Genomic DNA, 17,580 nt, shown 5'->3' with positions numbered 1-17,580 from the left:
GGGTTCATAGTGGCTTCTTCTAGCGAAAGGCCATTCTAATCCAAAACCCGACATTTGGCGAACGAAATGCAGCCAATCTCTAACAAATGTTTGCATAACAGCCATAATACCAGCTTTCAATGTAAATGCATTTGACCACATGGCTATACCCATGAAACAAATAACGAAAATACACTCACATGACAATTGTACATACTAAAAGCAACTTTGTCCCTCCCAAAATGTATCAGTGAGGAAACAAAGGGTGCACAATATTGCCAACTCTTCTCACTCTGATCTTTTCCTAACCTTTAATTATAACTGTTAAGAAAACTAATTTGTATCCCTCCTCCTCTCCCAGTAACCATGGGTATGAACCATGGCTTATACATCACAAAGGGTGTAAAAGATGGGTGGGTCAAAAGTAACATTGGAACGTATGAGCCTACACATTCTAGTCTCCCACCTTCCTGTGATTGCACATATGCATTCTGTACCGTTTTGCCAGTTTTAATTACTCGGGCCCTCCCTACCCAACTGCAACTTCTATGCATTTACAAAAAGGCCAACTTTATTGCTATAAAAGTGTTTTCTCTTCTATTCTGTTCTTTTCTGTATGCAGTGGTTTCATGCTCATTAATTGTTAGTTCACTTGTGGTAGGGAAGTATATGTATGTAGTGGGTAGGCAGTGTGGTGGGGTGTATGGAAAGACTTCCCACTCCATACCCCTAAAAGATTAAAAAAAGATGAATAATACAAAAAAGTAGCTTACCACTTTATAATTTGTGGGGATGAAATCATGTAGAGCCGTTCTTTTAACAAGCATGTTCTTTTAGATACTGAAAATTAAGAATGGCCATTCGTAGTTAAATGTGTGATTTCAATTAGCAAAGTGTATTTTTATGCATGACTTTATTAAAGCCACTCTCTGGCTCTGTATTTATATTCGGCCCGTGACAACTCTTCAGCCGAATACTAAAACTATTATGTACATCCCTGATAAATATTCATTCTCAGTATACTCTGACACACTGACAATTAATTTAACATATGTATGAAATTCCCCCCACAGCTTTTGGGGGGGCATATTCATTTCTCAAAATCACTGAGACCCACTCAATGAACACGTTATCCAATCTAAAACGCCCCTCTGATTAGTAATAACCTGACAAATACAATATTGCATATTCCTGTTGGAGTACCATTACTCCACTGACAGGAAGCAGCTGAAATCCCAAAACGATATTTGAGAACCTAGTCCTTTTCCTTCCGTAAGAAATAAGTCCCCTGTAGAACATCCCCCTCAATCTTGTAATGCACTTGCGGACATGTTTACATTTCACTGCAATATTTAGTACCTTAACATTCCATGACCGGAGCCAAATCCCCTGACCCCATTGTTTCTGTATTTGAGGCAGAATATTGGATCATGTTACTAAAATGTACACAACCACGTAAGTCCAAACACCCCTCGCCCCTCCACCCCATGTAAGGTGTTTCACACCAATCATGGTCAGCCAGGTTTTGAACCCGTTTAATGCAACCCAAACCTGATGCTAGAGCCTTGTTAGTCTTTGCAGGTTAAGAGGGAAAGGCGCTCAGGAGACAAACCGCAGACAACTCAAAACATATCCCAAAAATAAACTTACCAGGTCCAAATAAAACTGCCCCTTTATTACATGCAGTCCTATGTACAAGTAACACGAGTTTGAACTTTGTCAAAGGGAACCAAACCAGTTTTACACTCTTTAAATTAAAGCAGAGTGTTAATGTCCCAAGACCAGCAAGGCCAATGGCTTGAACATCTCCTCAACTTGAACAAAAGGAATCACATAAGGCTTTGAAGTATCCTCACCACGCACCACCGTTAAGAGGAAAGGTTAATGGGAATCCGCTCTGGGTCAAATATGAAAACCAGACCTCATTGTTTATAAACGCATGACGTTACCACACACATAAAATAAACCATGTGATTAATAACACACATACTTGCTATTGGAAGTGAACCCAGTACAATTTGCTGGTCAAACATTACTTATTCTGAGATTTGTGTGGACAAAGAGAAGATAATGGAACAATGATGGAATCATCACTTTGAGTGTATGTGGATCAATCATGATGAAAGGACGCCTGCACAATGGATTGTGGTGAGGGGTCTTTGATGGGTGTGAAGGGTATAGAGATTATTTTAACTTCTTTTTTTATATTTGAATTGCAGGATGAAAACATGTTTTTTCTAACTGACATGTTTTTTTGAAAGCAATAAATATGTACATATTTGTGTTCCCTAAAACTAGAAATCTATTTATTCACTTTGAAATGACATGTTGTAGTATCTGAGCAGGCTGTGGACTATAACATTTTGGCAGGAAATAATTGTCATTGTCACCTGCAGGGAGAGAAGGACTGGCAAAAGTATGAAGTTGCAAGACGGTTGAAAGGAGTAGTGGATACAATCCGAAAACAATATCGAGCTGACTTCAAAGCCAGGGAGATGAAGTCCAGGCAAAGAGCAGTGGCACTTTACTTTATTGATAAGGTATGCATTACAATCTCAGTACAAAGGTGTGGGTATCCATCATAATACTCTTGCGCCCCGTCCCCTTTCCTCCATACTGCATGTGCGTCCCTCACAAGGGACGGGAGACGGAACCTTTTTCACCAGAAAAAACCTACTTCCCCTTTAAATTTAGATGCATGTGGGGGTGCGGCCCTGGGAGCATGCGCTGTCCTGACTCTGCCCTCTGGCGCACACCTCAGTCCCCTTTTTTGGGTCGACGGGAACAGGCTGAATTTACCACCACTCCTGTGTTTGGCTTCGGCCATGTAATTCCACGCACAGATACTTCTTCTTTGTCTTTTTTTGCCTTTTCAGGTACTCTGTCCTCAGGCGTCCCGCTCCTCCCCGGCGCATGTCGACTTCTACAGGGTTCAGCTGGTGTCCATCCTGCAACAGGCTCTTCCTGACTTAAGACCCCACACCCTCTGCCTACGGTGCCTTGGCCCTGACAATGGCTGGCAAGCTTGTACCGCGTGCAATGCGCTTTCCTCTAGGCCTTTGAAGAACAGACTGGTCAGGTGGAGGGAGCTCTTCCACAGATTGCCTCCGGAGGTTAAAGGACTTAGTCTATCATCGATCCATGCCCAAGGTAGGGCCATTCTTTTCCAGTGCACCCTGCAAAGGAGACTAATTTTCAAGGACGCGCCCGCGCTGGAGTGATCGCACCGGTCCTCGTACCAGCAAAAGTACTGAGGCTGTATCAGCTACCGGCCGAGAGGCCCAGGGATCTGCAGATCCTCCCGGTGAGGTTGTTGAGGGACCAGAAGGTTCTTTTACCGGGTCTTCACCCGAGTGGCTACGCCGTAGTACCGGCAGCATGTCCGAGGGGGCGCCTTTAAGCAGTTCTACCGGCAGATCCGCTGAGGGTGTGACTCCTACCGAAACAGAGAAACAGGGTAGGCCCCATGATCCACACTCAAGAGTCCTGGACTGGGCGGGCCAAGTAGCCGAGCAACACGACGCAGGCACGTGGAAGGCAGCTCGACAAGGAGGCCGACGTGCCAGAATATCCAGACATCCGGCCGACGCCCCTCCAGGGAAGGCAGTCTGAGGACCGTGTGTCAAGGTGGGGCTAGTGTCAACCAGGTATGTGGCCTACAGCTCATCATTCCTATGCGCAAGGCAGGTTCCCGCTGCGTCCATATGGGCAGGGCAATCAACGGCTCCAGCACCCGCCCGCTACCCCGTCAATATCGGCCACCACCAACCCAGCCTGTGAGGACAGGTTCTTTGAAAAGTTCCTCAGGCTCATGAAATCTCCACAGATGGGCGGTCATCCTCTGGGCGCCATCAGAGACTTGCTCCCTCCAATTGTCCCGCCGGCGCCTCAGACCCCAGCACAGGCTCCTCCGGTCCCTGTTCAGCCTCAGCAGTCAGCTCTGGCCCCCCAGCCGATCGCGCAGGTGGTTCTGCACTGGCCCCGGTCCCCGTACTGCAGCCCCCGGCTCCTAGCACCCCCCCCCCCCACCGGTGCCGGATCCGCAGGTGGACACAGACAAGGAGGACGACCCTGACATGCCGTCTTCAGCCAAGGCCTTCCGTGAACGACTGGCAAGGCTGGCAGAGTACTTGGGCCTTCCTCAGCCCGAGGTTGAGCAACCAGCAGAGGGGTTCTTGCAGAAGTCCTCACGCTACGTCCCGTTGCCAGAACGGGGATCTCGATGCAGAAGGACGTAGTTGTCTTGGCCAAGAAGGGTTGGCTCAAGCCCCACTCAGCCCAGCCGGTGAATAAACGCCTGGACGCCAAGTACAGGCAGATTGAGGGCGATACACTCTTGCTATCGGCCCATCCTCAGCCACACTCCTCGGTGATTGCTGCGGATTCACTGTACTCCAAGCCTCAGACGTCCTCCGCCTCCTCCTCTGCAGCGCTGCTAGGCAAGGAGAAGATCTTGGAGGTGTTTGGGAAGAAGCTGCATTCCAAGGCGTCCTTCCACCTGTGCCAAGCCAACGCGGATGCAATGCTGGCAGCTGTTAACCAGAGGCTCTGGTGAGAAATTGCGGATTTCCTCCCAGAGCTTCCAGCGCAGAGCCAATCACGATTCAAGGCTGTCTTGGCAGAGGCGAAAATCGTTGCGCAGGACATGGAGTCCTCTGTGGCCCACATTGACGGCTCTGGCCGTGCCATCTGTATTGCCACGACCTGGCTCTGTGCTTCGAAATTCAACCCAGATGTCCACTTACTCATACTGGATCTTCACTTCGAAGGGGGTGACCTCTTCCACAACACAAAGGACGAGGAGCTTGATAAAAAGAAAAACAGCTCTCAAACGGCCAAGTCTTTGTCCATTCTTACAAATACCACGCCCAAACCATACACCCAGTCACAGCAACTCTCTGAGAAGGGGCGTACATGCGTAGGTTTCCGTGGCTTCCATGAGTGGAGGTCCAGGCAGCCTGACCATTCGCCGTCCCGTCATCGGCGCAAACAATAAAAAGGGGGTGGGAGGGAGTAAGGGCTTTTTCCAGTCCCTGTCCGCCGCAGCAACCTCAGGGGGAAAGAAGGCATGACACGCCCCTTCGGGTCCACGTGTCTCCAGTGGGGGGCAGGCTTGCTCTCCATGTACGTTTTTGGCACAAGAATTTCAGACCCCTGGATCCTCTGTAGTCTCCACGGGGTACCGCCTCCTATCCCAGCCTCTCCTCCCTCCTCCCCTCCACTCCCACAGTTTGGGACAGCAACTCTTTTGGCAGAGATCCAGTCACTCGTCAAGAGCCAGGCAGTGGAGGAAGTCCCAGACTCCCAGATAGGCTTGGGCTTTTACTCCATGATTTTTTCCATTCAGAAAAAGAACCAGGCAGGCCAAAGAGTTGTGCTGGACCTTTCCACCCTCAACTTCTCTCTACCTCTACAAAAATTCAAGATGGTTTATGCCAGCTTTGATAGCGGAGACATAGTGCAAGGAAGGCTGGATGTGCTCACTGGATCTGAAGGACGCGTACCTACATGTCCTGATATGGCAGTCATATCGTTGCTTTCTATGATTCAAGGGCTACCATTTCCAAATCAATGTGTTCCCTTTCATGCTCATGAACACGGTGGCGGCCCCCATCAGGTCGCAAGGCCACCACATTTGCCCGTACCTGGACTGGCTTGTCAGTGCTACATCTCTAGAAGCAGTGCACACCATACCTCCTATGCTCTTATGAACACACTGCACAAGCTGGGTTTTTAGCTCAACCTCAAGAAGTCACAGCTGCAGCCCACGCAGACACTGACCTTCTTAGGCCTCATTTGTACACGTGCTCCGAAAAAGATTTTCCCTCGGAGGACAAGATCACGGCACTCGAGAGCCACGGTGCAGCAGAGAAGTGACCTCGGCCTGGTGGTACCAACACCTACTGGGTCTCATGGCAGCAGTACTCTTGGCTGTCCCCCAAACGAGACTCAGGATGAGGAGGATACAGCTGCACTTGCAGCATCTTGGAACCAGGAACGGGGCCATCAGTCAGAAATGATCAACGTTCCTCTGTCACTTCACCCAGACCGCACATGGTGGTCCAGGGACTGCAACCTGCGGACGAGCAAGCCTTTCCGGCAACCTACACCACAGGTCACCATCACCATGGAGTCCTCTCTCTCGGGGGCCACCCTGGACAACCACTGCATCAATGGCACCTGGAACCGGCAGGAGCACCACATCATTTGACTGGTACTGAGGACCATTTGGCTGGCACTCGGGGTCTTCCTTCCGGTTATCGAGGGCGAGGTCGTCCTCATTCAGACAGACAACTTGACCAGCATGTTCTATGTCAACAAGCAGGGTGTTAGGCAGAATTGCATGCAGTACTCTCTGGGACCACCACATATAATTGGGACTACCGGTGTAAGCAAAACCAACCTTTGGTATAAGTCTGTACCACACAGTTTTGTGGTAGCGAGCTGAGCAGCCAGGCTTATCTCAAGCGGGAATGTGAGCAGTTCAAGGATGTTACACAGAGGTCTTACAACCACAGTGGTTCAAGTAGACACTTGGTATTACACAATCATTTTGAAAGCATTCACTAGAAGGAGGCAACTTAATATCATACACAAATACACTTCAGTACCAAACCAATACGTTTCAGAGTAAATTAGGCTCCCTGGAAATGGGAGCAAAATAGCATTTCAGTCACTTTAAATAGGAGGGAAAAGGCACAAGTTAACAGAATAGATCACAAATACTTTCTTAGGCAGTGCAAATAGTTTGTTTACTAGAGGACTCGATTCAGTTCAATAGGCCTAGGTCAAAGTCGATGGACTAGTGTCTTGGATAGGAAAGAGCAGTTCTTGAAGTAAACAGTAAAGTCTTTGCCAAAGTTCTTAGAAGTAGTTTGTATGAAAAAGAATCATATGTTGGGTCACAAGCTGATTAGGCCCGCAAATTGGGAAAGTTCCATCAACTTACACCGTGAGAGGTGTTCTCCCAATCGGGTTGGCACAATACCTTAGTATGAAGCAAAAAAATGCAGCCGAAGACGTTGGTTCCTGGCAGTTCCTGCAGATCTCACCGGTCGTGGGGGCAAGAGGGAGGACGCCAGGGTGACTCCTGCACTGCACAGGATCGCCGGAAAACGCGGACAAAATGGAGTCACTTCAGTTCGAGTAGCTGTCGTCAAGCACACAAGCTGGTGTCCTTCCCCCTTGTATCCAGGTGACTTACGAGTTGATTGGTGCCACCAACTCAAAGGAAGAAGTCATCCCTGAAGGGGATTCTCTGTCGAAAGGAGCTTTGGTGATTCGGACCTGCAGTAGGGCTTCACCGGGCAAACCAATGGTCCCGGAGTTGCAGCAGCCTTCCTCTTCCAGCTCGTCTTCGGTTCTTTTGTTTCAGTGGTCGACTCTGCTTTCCAGTCCGGGACTCGCCTTTTAAGCAGTTTTGTCCCATTCATTCCAGCCTAGCTGCCACTCACCCAGCAGGGTGGCTGTCCTTGCCGGACAGTCAGCCAGCCAATCACGCCAGAGTGCATTTGGGTCTCCTAGGAGACTAAACACAGGGAGTTTCGGCCACCTCCCTCACTTCCTGCCCACCCAGACTCTCAGACACTGACGCCAGAGGCGGTCTTCAATCCTGAAGCCCGCCAAAGGCATGGAAGCAAAGGGACCAAACCTAGTTTGGTGCACAGAGACAAACTCTAGAAGGACCTTGTTAGGAAGAATTCTGTGCAGTTCCCTTAGGGAGCACTACAGAAGATTAAGACTACAGGTATGAGCAATAAATCCCCTTTGGTATCGGTCTGTACCACAAAGATTTAGTTGATAGCTGTGGCTAAGCAGTCTGACTTATCAAGAGGGAGATGAGCAGTATTCAGGGTTTACACAATAGGACTACAATACTAGGGTACAAGGAAACATTGACCAAAGCTTTGTATTAAAAAGAATATATATATTTATTACACACTTCTAGTTCAACACATTAATCAGTTATTAAAGCAAGTTAAAATCAGTCAAGAAAAGTATACACAACTCCCTGGTTAAATTTGTAGACCAGTTTGAGCAAGAGTGAAAACTGAGCAAAACGGCACAGTGACAACCAAACACAAATGGCACTCTTTCAATTTCTCACAAGGGAGGGAAAACACAAGTTATACAGGAATATCTTCTTAAACACCCTAACAACACTTCCCATATGTTTGTGAACATGTTTAGGCAAGGCAATACTTTAGTTTGTATAATACTTAATTGAAAACTGAGCAAAATGGCAATCCACAAGTTCTAAAAGTGGGAAGAAGGTGGTTATAAGAAGTGGGTGCACCAACACAGTTCTAGTTGAGAAGCAATCTAGAGAAGGCAGTTCTAATAAATTCAACCAGAGTCAGTGGTACAGGGCAAAGAGCCCAGGAGCAAAATGTTCTTGTAGCTGCAGTCAAGTCTTTGTTAAACGATTCGAAAAGGTGGATGCAAAAGGTGAAAGACAATGTTAGAAGATAGGGGCGACCAACCCAACAGGCAGGAAAAGGATTTAAAACACCTTTAGCACTACCACACGGAAAGGGAGGCCTGGCAGAACAAAGTACCTTGAAATGTAGAAGAGGCTCCTGGGTTGGCAGTTGTTCCTGGCAGTTCATGCAGTTCGAGAGATCCAGCAGAGGAGGAGAGGCTCTCGTCGTGGAGGAAGGTTTGAGTTACTGCACTGCCCAGGGATGAAACCAGTCGCGGTGCTGCCCAACGAATAAAAGGTACGCTCCTTTAGATCGCGGTCCGGGTGGACGGGTGCCTGGCTTATCCGGTCTCAGAGTACACGGTACTGGCGATTCAACCAAGGCAAGTCCAGGAAGGCGATTTTCAAACTGGTTGGCCCTACCAGCTCAAGGGAAGAAGGCTCTCGCAGATGAAGATCTTCTCTCGTCGTGTGGAGAAAAGTGGTGAGATGCTGCAGCCGGGCTTCACCGGTGGTTGAGTTGTCTTTGGCTTCTCTCCTCTTCGGCTTCTTAGTTCCAGTGGCGACGTCTTGCTCTTCCAGTCCTCGGGGCCCTGCTTTTCTGCAAAAAGATCCCCATTCATACAGCTTAGCTGTCACTCACACAGTGGAGTGGTCATCCTGGCAGGAGACCCTCCAGCCTATCAGGGCAGAGTGCGACATGGGTTGCTGAGGCAACCCTGTCCAGGGGTCCTACTCCCCCTCCCACACAATGGATCCACCCCAGACTCAGTGGCGCCGAAAGGAGGGCTTCTTGGCAGAAGCCCGCCAAAAGGACGAACAAAGGATCTCCGACCTGGGTTAGGAATTTAGAGAAAGACCAGAGAAAGAATTTATATAAATGTTCTGCCAAATAAAACCTACCGGAGTAAAGGTAATCTAAAAATAAACCGGCGGTATGTTAGAGGCTGTGAGTAAATGTGGTAGCCTCGAACCATGGGAAAATCCCATAGGGAAATATTTGCGGTCGAATATATTTGGTAGTGACCGCCAGAAACCTTTGAGAGAGGGACTGTACGGTACCCTCTCGAAAATGAACATAAGGTAAAAACTATTAACCCCTGCCAGTACCTCCATAGTAAGATGGGTTGTACTGGTTTTGTTCATAAAGATTGACTAGTAAAGTCAATGGGGACTTTACATGCCCTGGGAGACAGAAGTCAGTCCCAGGGTATGGAGTCTGTTTGGGGGTCGCTACGACACCCTTGTGTCACTACACAGAGGGTGCTGTGTAACACATGTGGATAAAGATCGTTCCTGTAGGGGTGAGATAAACCCCATAGACATTACACACAAAAAATAGCCTAGAACACACATAGCAAATGTGCCCAAGGGTGGGAAAAAGAGTCGCACTCTTAGCAGGCGAAGAAAACAAACCCTTCAAATCCAGCAAAGCTGCTTGGGGACTCTATAGGTAAGGGAAATTAGCCATAGAATGAGAATTCTCCCTAACAGACCTTTCCAAAAAGAAATGGCGAAATAAGACGACCAGGATCCGTTTAAATAAAGTGGCTTAAGGTGCTATCCTGAAAAACCTGGCTCCCGTGATTTTTAGCTACCGGTGTTTGTGGTCAGGAAAAATCATGGTAGTTCGTTGTAAAACCACTGCCACAAGCCATTTCGTTAGCATTTGACTGCTACATTAGTTTCTAGACACGGGATACTAGGTAACCCCTCCTGCACTCTATAGGAAGATAGTGTGTGCTGGGTCTAGGAGTTTAAAAAGACTAGTAAAGTCAATTTAACCTTGCATTCTCTGGGAAACACTAGTTTATCCCAGAGAAGGTATTTAAATCTTTGGGAAATCTAAAAAGACATCCCTGTGTTACTGTACTGAGGGTGTTGTGTAACACGCATGAAACAATGCCTATGGAGTTATCTTAAAACTCCATAACCATAAGAAACACAGACAACAAACAGAATTAAAAAGTTCAAAGCCCCAAAGTTCAGCAAAAGAGCTCAGGGTCTTTGAGGTAGAGAGGAATTAGCACTTTTATGAGAATTCTCTCTAACAGGAGGTACCAGATCCTGGCAGTCAGCATGTGGGAATGGGCCCTGGAGAATAACATCTACCTCACGGCGGTGCACCTGCCGGGGAAATCCAACCTGGAGGCAGACGGGCTCAGCAGACTGGGAGCGGACAACTAAGACCTAGTGCTAAAGGAGATCTTTTGCAAATGAGGTCACCCTCAGGTGGACCTCTTTGTCTCCTGGGGCAACAGGAAGTGCCAACTGGTCGCCTCCTGGCAGGATCACCAGCCTGGGTTCCCTGGGTGATGCCTTTCAAATCAGGTGGGACGGAATGACAGCATACACCTTTCCTCCCACACCGCTGATTCACAGGGTGATATGCAAGATCAAGGAGTCTCGCCACCTCAGCATCATTCTGATCGCTCCATGGTGGCCAGCCTGGCCATGGTTTTCTGAGCTGCTCAGGCCTCCCATGCGCCTGCCGACGGGCCCAGCACATCATCTCGCACAGCAGGGGGGCAGGGTTATCCACCCCGCACCAGAGAACTTAGCCCTCAGTGTGGTTCCTTAACAGGTCACGCTAACACATCTCAGCCTCTCTAAAGCTAATCTAGAGATCATACAGGGTGCGAGGAGCAAATCCACCAGGGCCCGGTGAAAGAACAAGTGGACCAGGTTCTGCCACTGGGCAGACTCTAAAGGCATTAACCCTCTGGCATGTTCCCTGGATGACGTGCTCTCCTTTTCGGCGCATCTCGCCAATTCTGGTGGACACTTGCCGCACTTACCTCGCAGCCATTGGGTTTACAGAAACTCTGAGGGGGAGAGTTTTTCCTCCACCAATCAGATTGCCAGGAAACATCTGACGGGTCTCGCCAGGCTCTACACACCCATCAAGGAGCCACACCCCTGTGTGTGCCCTCAAAATAGTCTTGGGTACCCTGGCACACAAACCATTCAAACCAATGGCGTCGCAGACATCAAGCTGGTCACCATTAAGACGGCCTTGTTAGTCGCCTCACCTCGGCTTGCAGATTCAGCTAAGTTCAAGCGCTGGTTGCCTCAGAGCCATACACTACGTTTCACAAGGAGAAGGTAGTCCTGCGGACGCACCCAACGTTCCTTCCTAAGGTGCCTTCCGCATTCCATCTGAACGAGGAAATTGTGCTGCCCACGTTTTTTGCTGAGCCGAAAGATGAGGTGCAGTGTGTTCTGCACTGCCTTGACGTCAGGCGTGCACTCAAAATTCTGCCTGGACAGGACGAAGAGCTTCTGCAAGTTGGATGCCCTATTCATCACCTTTGGTGGCTCAGGACCGGGGTATCCTTCATCCAAGGCCTCCATAGCCCGGTGGATGTTCTCGGCCATCAGAGTAGCCTACGAGGGACAACATAAGCAACCCCCTGCCAACATGCATGCCCACGCAGTCTGAGCCAAGACAACTGCCATCCCTTTCCAGCGGCATGTCCCCTGGCAAGTCATAAGCAGGGCAGCCACATGCGACACCCCTTTGGCTTTCTGCAAACACTGTTGTTTGGATACTGGCTCTAGATCAGACGCGGCTTTCGGACAGGTGATTCATAGGAACCTGTTTGCTTAAGGAGGGTCTCCTCTCCACCATGGGGCACATTCAGTTGTAATCGCCATTGCATATGGAGGAAAGGGGACAGGACGTAAGGGTAATTATAAATTACTCACCGTAGTGATTAACGTACTCTTAGTCCCCTTTCCTCCATTCGTCCCACCAACCTTCCCCCTGATAAAACTGGTGTCATTAGGCAATGTTAAATCTATTGTCGACGCGTCTATTGGGACTGAGGTGTGGCACGGGAGGGCGGAGTCAAGACAGCCCATGCTCCCAGGGGCAAACCCCTGTGCGCCTCTAAATTTAAAGGGGAAGATGGTTTTTTTCTGGTGATTAAGGTTGCGTCTCCCGTCCCTCGCGAGGGATGCCCATGCAGTATGGAGGAAAGGTGACTAAGAGTATGTTAGTCACTATGGTGAGTGACCTATACTTATTTCTACAATTGTTTATTTGCACAGATCACCATTTACAGAATGCCTGGTTACAACACAAACACTGACTTGTATTGGTGGCAGGCCATTTGTTATTATGTGGCATGAACAGTACCTTCTGATGTGAACAAGATGCAAAGTTGATAGCTAAACATTGCACGCCTTTTTGAAGGTTTGCGGTAATCCTAGGTTTTGCCCCTTTTCTCTTGTGGGATATTGTTTCTTGGAAGGGGATGAGAACGCACCATTGTGCTGCAGGAATGTTGCAGGTGGGCATGTGTGATCCCACCCCTCATGAAATTCTCCCTCCCTCATGCTCCAGGCTCCATCATCAATTTCTCTGCATAGATGCGGCAGTAGTGTTGGATAGGATAACCATTTTTCTCCAGCATGGAGTCTGGCATGGATTCACATGTTCATGAATATTCCCCATCAGGCTGGGAATCCTCGGTAACAGAAAGAAAAAAAATCAGTTTCAGTTTAGTTTCTGAACCGTGTTTCTACTAATAACCAATCACTGGTCTCTGGGTCATACTGCCCCCAGCCAATGAATGCCCTCTACACAAGCCCCTCCTCTGGCAGCCATCTTTAGATTTTTACTGCACGTTCAAGTGTTGGGAGTCCTTGTGCTTAGCTCGCAAGCTTTTACTGCGTATTGCGTTTTTTGTAAGTTTACTCTTATTTTCTCGGTCAATTCGAGCCTCAGGCTCCACAGATTCTTCTTCCGATCAACAGGGACCCGTTTCGGAATTTTTCTATGCCTCTCAAGGGTGGATTTTCATCGAATTACACTTCTAGGAGGATTCCAGAAGACCTTTCAGGCCGTCCCTGTTTCGAACATGGCCCAGGACAAAGGAGATTCAATGCCTCCTGGATCTAAACTGTTTAGGAACTACCCAGGATGTGGATTACAGAAGGTCTTCAAGGAAGAGGAGCACTCCCGGTGCCTCTGCCTTCACGCCGACAAGTCGCACCTGGAGGACTGTGCATTCTGTAAGAACATGTCCGTCCGGACGATGAAGGACCATTGTACTCGGTTCACCAACTGGCTTGAGGGTGAGAAGCCTGAGCGTTCTTCTAAGACCTTTTATGGTGCTCCAGGAGGGGGGCCCAACAAAGGCAAAGCACCGTGAGTCCGCGTGCACCGGGAGTGCCGTTGGTTCCGGCTCCTCAGCAGCCAGGCAGGGCACGATGTCACTGACGCCATCATCCACGAGCCAATGCTCTGGCTCGGGGGAAAAGGAAGTCGCAGAACCCGGGTAAGCTTTGGGAGAAGCCCTGGTCGATCCCGACGGAGAAAGCCAAGTGGGGGCGAGGCGGTGACCCTCCCCCTAAGGTGAAGGCCTCAGACGCGCCCAAGGTCGTGAAGGCCCTGATTCACCCGGCGAAGGCCTCGATTGAAGGAGTCGTAGCGGCCCTGGCGAAGCCTGTGGAGGCTTCCCCAGTGGAGACCACTTCCAGGCCTAGAGTTTCCCTGGCACCCCGGAGGGAAACCTCTTTCCAGATCCCTGTGAAACCCCAGGACGAGAAAGAGGGGGGGGAAGCACGGTAGCCATAAAGGCCACAGATACCACCTCCGAGGATGAGCTGGCTGGCGTCAAAAAGATCCTGGACAAGAGGTTTGAGGAAGTCGGGTCCTACGGGAGGGATCCTGATGAGGCGGACGTAGAGAGCAACGGTGGGGCCGACGAGGAGCTGCTGAGGAAACTGAGGACCCCGAGCCACAGCTGTCGCAACCGATGCCTAAGCCAGAGAACAATTCAGGAACAATCTAGATGCCTTGCAGACCCTGTGTACGGAGATGAGGACAAGGTTGCCCTTAACCCCAGCGGACGATCCAGCGGCACCTGGTCCGTCGGGGAGCCCACCGAACAAGCAGAGGCTAATCCACCCCCCTTCCATCCTTCACCTCCATCCACTCCACCGAGGGATGAGACTGGAAAGGAGACGGCGACGACGGACAACAGTGGTGACGACGGCACAGATTTCCTATCACCCTCTGCCCGGCCCCCCCACCCCCTGACAAAACTGGCTCCTTTCACGCCATGTTTGCCAGGGCATCGGAGCTTTTCCAGCTATGCCCCGAAGAGCAGGAGGGTTTCCTCTAACAACGACGGGAGGCCAAGAGGAAGACAGTCCTCACAGTCCCGTTACTGGATGACATCTGGGACGAAGGACTGTCACTGCTGAAGAACCCGTCCACAGCTCCTGCGAAGAGCGACCGGTATGCGAAGAAGTACTGGGACCCAGACTCCACCCCTATGTGCCTCAGAGCACATCCGTCCCCGGATTCGTTGGTGCCGCGGTGGCCAAGAAGAAATCGGCAGGGTCGACGGCATCAACTTCCACTTCCCCACCGGATGGCGAGCGGAAGAAGCTGGACGCCATGGGACGGGTCATCTCGTCGGCAGCGACGACCATCAAAGTGGTCAATGCCCTCGAGATAGTGGCACGCTAGAACAGGGAGCTGTGGTTCAAGATCGCTCCCCTCCTGGGATTCCTCCCAGACGACAATAGGGCGGAAGCCCTTTAATTCCTGCAGGAAGGCGAGGTGGCTTCGGACCATGCCATCACGTTGCCCACGGGCATCGCCAACACCGGCTTTTGCCAGATGGGCAACAGCGTTTGCCTTCGCTGGTGCGGTTGGCTCATGGCCACCAATTTCCATCGGGAAGTGCAGACCAGGTTACTGGACATGCTCTTCGATGGGAACAACCGGTTTGGCAAGGCAGTGGACGATTCACTGCAGGCCATCAAGGCGGACACCGAGACGGCCTGAGCCTTGGGTTCTCTCCATCAGTGACGGCCGTCCTTTCGGACCACTGGAGGCAAGTCTCAAGGTGCTTCCAAAGGATTTGGTGGCAGCTCTGCGTCGTACCGCCAGGCGGACCGCTCCTCGTCGCAGGAAGCCTACAGAGGCCACAGCAATGCCAGAGGAGGACGTCGTCGCCAAGGTGGCAAGGCCTCGGCGAAGCAAGACTGAACCGGCCGAGATGTCGCCCCCCACCCAAGCACCCCGGTGGGAGGCTGGCTGGCGAATTTCGTCAGCGTGTGGGAGTCCCTCTCCATCGACACTTGGGTGCTAGATGCCAAGGCCCACAGGCACACTCTGAGTTCCAAAGAAAGTGTCCCTGTCTACCACCCATCTCCAGGAAGGAAAACCACATGCCACAGATGCTTCTGGAGGTACGAGCAATGCTAAAAAAGGGCACGATAGAACTCGTCCCAAAGAGGCTCTGGGGCCCCAGAGTATACTCGTGGTACTTCCTCGTCCGAAAGAAGACTGGTGGCCCATCCGAGACCTTCGCTGCCTCAACAAATACATCAAGTCCCAGAAGTTGCGGATGGTCACCCTTCAGCACGTGCTGGGACAGCTGGAGGAGGGCGAATTCCTGTCATCGCTGGACTTGAAGGATGCCTTCTTCCACATCCCCATACACAAAGGACATCGAAAGTTCCTACGATTCGTGGTCCAAAGGTGACACTACCAGTTCAAGGCCCTGCTCTTCGGGTTGAAGTCGGCACCAAGGGTCTTCACCAAGTGCCTAGCACCGGTGGCCGCGCGGCTGCGCCTGCAGGGGAATCCATGTATACCCCTAACTGGATGATTGGCTCATCCGAGCAAATTCAAGAGAACTCTGTCGATCACACAGCGAACACCGTCCTCCTGCTCACAGATCTGGTATTCTCGATTAACTTTGCGAAGTCCCACTTCGTACTGTTGCAAGACGCCTTGTTCCTGGGAGCCAGACTCGACACACTGGCGTGGTTGGCTTCACCGTCGGAGGAAAGGTCGTCGGTCATCCTTGGCAAGGTCCAATGACTGTTGACCATGGAAGTGGCCAGGGTGAGGTCCATCAAGTCCCTGCTCGCCATGATATCATTGTGCATCTACCTCATGCGTCTATGCAGGTTGCGGATGTGGCCACTGCAGGAGTTCGACACCCGTTGGATGCAAGTGGCAGGCAGCTTTGAAGACAAGAGCTCCCTCAACGAGACATTCCGTCAAGCAATCCGGTGGTGGGGCACCTGCGTACATCTCGTGGCGGACATGTACTTCCAGACCCCAGCGTATCAGGAGACTGTGACGACGGACGCCTCCCTGGAGGGATGGGGAGCGCACACTGGAGATCTCCTTGCAAGAGGCCTTTGGCTCCCAGAGGAGTGAGCCCTGCACATCAACGTCCTGCAGCTCTGGACCGTGTTCTGGGCCCTCAGGTCTTTCCTTCCGTCCCTCAAGTGCAAGGTGGTAAGGGTCTTCACCGACAACACCACCACCACCATGTTCTACAGCAGGGGGCACCAGATCCATAGCCCTATCCAAGGAAGTGCACGATCTGTGGCACTGGGCCATTGCCCAAGGGATGTTCCTGGTACCCTTCCATCTGGCATGAATAAAGAACACCATCGCCTACTCGCTCAGCTGGGACCTGCGCTCTTGCCACGAGTAGGAACTTCGGCAGGATCAAGTGGATCTCCCATTCCGACGATGGGACAATCCCCAGATCAATCTATACGCGACGGCGACGAACACCAAGTACCGGAGGTTTGCCAGCAGGAATCCCTAGCCGCGCAGCATGGGCGATGCATTCTCATTCCCCTGGGACGGCCTGTTCCTGTATGCGTTCCCCCCCACCCACCCTTTGCGACTCAACAGTCAACTCAGACAGTCCCGGTGCAGGATGATCCTCGGCGCACCGGCGTGGCAGAGGCAGATTTGGTTCCCGGACCTTCTGGACATGTCCGCTTTCCCCCCAGTCAAACTGCTGACGGACGCAGATCTTCTCGGCAGGGAAGTAGGCGCCATCCTATATCACGACCCAGGATCGCTGAACCTGCAGGCCTGGCTCCTGCAGCACTAGAGTTCGGAGGGTACGATATCCCGGCTGACTGCAAGGGGGTGCTTGCAAAGGCCAGGGCGTCCTCGACTCTTAAATGCTTTGGACATAAATGGAAGAGGCTCTCTGTCTGGTGCATTGCACAGATCAACCCTCTGCGGATTAAGGCCCCTCAAGTGGTACTGTACTTGCTGTCGCTGGCCAAGGTGGGGCTGGCTCATGCCTCCATCAAAATCCATCTCGCAGCGATCTCCCGCTACACCAGAACTCCGGGGCGGTCGTCACTGTGGTCTCATCACCTGGTGAAGGAGTTCA

General features: G+C 50.9%; 1 protein-coding gene across 2 annotated transcripts in view; it reads left to right on the top strand.

Annotated features, from left to right (window-relative positions):
• Nucleotides 1-17,580, top strand: part of TOP1MT (DNA topoisomerase I mitochondrial) — a 1,647,637-nt gene that overhangs the window by 795,709 nt on the left and 834,348 nt on the right. For both annotated transcript variants that reach the window (XM_069621749.1, XM_069621750.1), the window contains exon 7: nucleotides 2,376-2,519. In XM_069621749.1, the coding sequence (XP_069477850.1) occupies nucleotides 2,376-2,519 (144 nt within the window). The remainder of the gene's footprint in view (nucleotides 1-2,375; nucleotides 2,520-17,580) is intronic.

Source organism: Ambystoma mexicanum, chromosome 5q (assembly GCF_040938575.1).
Source record: "Ambystoma mexicanum isolate Mex_15411 chromosome 5q, UKY_AmexF1_1, whole genome shotgun sequence".
Lineage (NCBI taxonomy): Eukaryota > Metazoa > Chordata > Amphibia > Caudata > Ambystomatidae > Ambystoma > Ambystoma mexicanum.
Note: the sequence above shows the minus strand (reverse complement) of the source record. Positions and strands in the feature narration are given on the sequence as shown.